The 3,337-nt window shown below is 41.1% G+C and overlaps 1 protein-coding gene and 1 long non-coding RNA gene across 11 annotated transcripts in view; one reads left to right on the top strand and one right to left on the bottom strand.

The window, feature by feature from the left end:
• The window catches only part of dnm2a (dynamin 2a), a 33,961-nt gene that overhangs the window by 6,704 nt on the left and 23,920 nt on the right, over positions 1–3,337 (bottom strand). For 4 of the 10 annotated variants that reach the window (XM_034895374.1, XM_034895372.1, XM_034895370.1 and 1 more), the window contains 2 exons: positions 3,032–3,064; positions 1,072–1,182 (listed from right to left, as the gene is read on the bottom strand). In XM_034895374.1, the coding sequence (XP_034751265.1) occupies positions 1,072–1,182; positions 3,032–3,064 (144 nt within the window). Of the gene's footprint in view, positions 1–1,071; positions 1,183–3,031; positions 3,065–3,266; positions 3,279–3,337 lie in introns of all 10 variants that reach the window. The other 6 variants (XM_034895371.1, XM_034895380.1, XM_034895378.1 and 3 more) reach the window with 2 other exon arrangements.
• LOC117958761 lies at positions 53–2,491 on the top strand. The gene is made up of 2 exons (XR_004659780.1): positions 53–300; positions 744–2,491. It is a non-coding gene; the product is annotated as an uncharacterized LOC117958761 (long non-coding RNA).

Genomic DNA, 3,337 nt, shown 5'->3' with positions numbered 1-3,337 from the left:
CCCCCCCCCCCCGTAACCCAGTACGATTTCCTGCAAATTCCAAAGTCAGATCCCGGCTGGAACATTTCAGCCCGCCTGCCACGTCAGTTTGCCTCCACCATCCTCCTGCTCTCACCCTGTCTCGCAAAAGGCGAACGACATAAAAATGCACCGCTTCCATTTGGTGTTTGGACACACTGAGGCCACTGGACTGGAGATCATCTTTAGCAGTGGTATTATTAAGGGGTATTTTTATTTCACTGGAAGAATGGAAACGAAAGAATTTGACTGAGTCCTTGGAGGAAAAAAAAAAATCAAGTGGTGAGTAAAGCAAATGCGATGCTCTTTGCATTTAAAACCATAAAGTGTAAATCTAAATTCAAATGACCAGTGAAAGACCTTTAAAGTGCACTAAAAAGTCTGTTTACTGAAAGTTAATGTCCAGATCCTTGAATACATTTGAAAAGGTCTATAATATGAATGCAAACTCTGTAGAGCAGAGTTTGCACATTCTGTAGACATTTAGACAAAGGGGAATGCAGTCCAACAGTGTCTGGTTTTATTAGCTTGAAATCGGTTGAAAGCAATGTTATAAAAGGTTAGATTTTTAATATGAATCTATTTTTAATAATATATGTTTAACAAGATAAAACACAGTGGGTTTTCAGCAGAATAGGGCCTGTATGTGGTTTATTTTGTTAATATGTGCAATTGTTTCACTGAGGTAATGTTTGCTCTCTGTGCCCTCTGTCCTACTGTCCTAGGGTAGCGACCCGCAGTTGTAATGACCTCGGGGTCCTTCCTCCTATCAGAGTCCTCCTCACCCCCCCGCCTGCCCAGTGTTCAGACTACCTGTTCATCCGGCTACAGCTGAACAGTAGTCTGCACATTGGTTAGGCTGGGCTGGGACACACACACACCTCCAGCCGCCGCCGGTGACACCCAATCTCCACTTGGGATAGTTTATCCCAACAGTGCCAAATGCATTATCTTCATCTTTATGCATTCCTATGGTGCTGTGTCATCTTTTCTTAGCTATCCATATCCCTAGTGTACAGTGAAATACAGCACTGGAAAAGAACTTCTTCTCACCTCCTCATCTTTGTACCAGGACAGGGACTCCGCAGTCAAGACAAACCAGTACTCCTTGGATCCTCCTTTCATGATGCTGATGTTGATTGTTAGCCAGCCTTTCCTGATCACCTACACAGCAAGGAGTAGATATAGGGGAGAGAAGGGTTGGCAGGGAGAGAGGAGTACCAGGAGGATGAAGGAAAACAGTCAGGCTTATGCACTGGTGACAAGAGGGCCCCATAAGTGTTAATGGGATGGGACTGAAACTAATATCTTACCTGCTTCCCCACTCGGTTAATGTCACCTTTGTATCTCATTATTCAACATTTTGTGTTTATGCAACTAATATTACATAAATATGCACTACAATATAGAAGTATGGATTAAACAAAGGGCAGTAATACTAAATGTGTAATTTGGCTAAATGTAAAAAAAAAAAAAATCAACAAATGGTTAAATTGAAAACACTGAAAGGGGATGTAGTTCTTGTTCTTCTTCCACTCAATACAAAATAAATCCTTAAAACAACAAACAGGACGAGATGGTGTCCAGACTATATGTCAGCCCTGACACAGAGTCAAAGACCAAAGGTCGACAATGTTATGTTAGTGGCAGTGGGTCAGTAAAAGCTCAGTAGTTTAAAGCATGGATAGTTGGGTTAACTGAACTCGGTTATACAACGGTTTAGGCCATGTCTCTCTAATGATTTCCATGCAATGGGGGAAGCAATCTGTGAAAAGCGTGCTCTTGTGATAAGTAAAGCGAATGGGAAATTTGAAAGTCTGCTTTAGACCTTGCTTCTGCACTCTTCCATCCCGCGGACAACCGGAATAAAGTATGGGGGAGGGAAGGGTTCATTAGGTCAAAACTGACAACATAAACATGGGAGAGGAGGAGATCACATAGGAGCTAAACTTGTAGTTTGCCTTGACGAGGAAAAAACTAAGAAAGCAAGGAGTTTTTAATGCTCTATAGTAAAGTCAGTTAGAAATGTTCTAACCAAGTTGACATTAAGAAAAAACGAGGTGTAAGGGTTTTACAGATGACATGCTTTAGGAATAGACTGTCAAGAAACGTTTACATACGAATACATTTCGGTTATTGCCAGTGGTAATTAAAGATGTGCAATTACATCGGGAACTCCAAGGATTCAAAGAAAAAAAAATCTATTTTTAAATGATTAGAATGAAACATGCCAATTTAAAATGAATTAAGATAGTTAGTAGGTTTTAAAATTAAAGATTTATTACCAAGGATCAATGACTAAATCATTGAAATTACATCCCAAAGCCATGACCCGTCACCATACAAAATAACACTTTTGTTCAGCTCTCCATACAGAGATAACAATTAAACACTTGGAGACAGGTGGGTTTTTGGATACCGGCATGTACGTACTTTCTGTAGGAACTGTTTTAACATGCATGTAATCTAAAAACACCTCAGTCACTAGAAAAGAGTGCAAAGAAAAATTTTAAGAATCCCAATGTTTACTATGCTACTGATTTAATCGCTCCTCACATGCAGTCCATCCACTCCCTCCCTGTGTTGTCTCCTAGCAATGTTTTGGATGATTCTCACAACAAGGAAAACTTTTGAGTACTCATGCATGAGGCAGCAGCAGAGGTAAAAACCCAATGACATGAGAACTGACGCCATTCCATGGTCAGTGGTGAAAGACTTCCCTCCCTTCTCTTTCTGTGGTCCCTAATAGAGAACATAGCATTGAAAAGTGCCACAATCTTTTGTGGGAGTAAAATTTGTGTGTTGGTTTAAATATTTGGTGGAGAAAAATGTTAGTAGAAATCAAAAGATCTGTATGCAATTAAAGACAATTATTGTCTTATTAAAATTAAACGAGGAATTACGAGAACAAACCTGCGGTGTGTTACTGTTAAGTCAGTTCCAAATTACAGGTAACTGAGTGCTAATGCTAAAATTGTAATTGATATCAATTTGATCAGTCTGGAGACTCTACCTTCTCCTCGTGGACCTCTCCCAGTCCGCCAAGCTGCACAGAGGTAGAACAATACATTATGGTGAGTTAGAAACTCCTGTATTTGGGGGGGGAACTGTTTATGTCGTTATCTTACAGCATTCTGTCTTTTCCACCCAACCATATTGGCTGACCTGTGTGATGGCCTCAGTCCTTCTGTATGGCCTACCCCTGCTGCCCCCTGGCAGGGTGCAGTTTAAATCTTTGGGGTACTTACCAGAATCTCACCCTGCAGTAATAAGAAGGGGAGGGGAAATTAAAGCAAAGAGGGGGGGGGGGGGGGGGGGG

This window comes from Etheostoma cragini, chromosome 15 (genome assembly GCF_013103735.1).
Source record: "Etheostoma cragini isolate CJK2018 chromosome 15, CSU_Ecrag_1.0, whole genome shotgun sequence".
NCBI classification, from domain to species: Eukaryota; Metazoa; Chordata; class Actinopteri; order Perciformes; family Percidae; genus Etheostoma; species Etheostoma cragini.
Note: the sequence above shows the minus strand (reverse complement) of the source record. Positions and strands in the feature narration are given on the sequence as shown.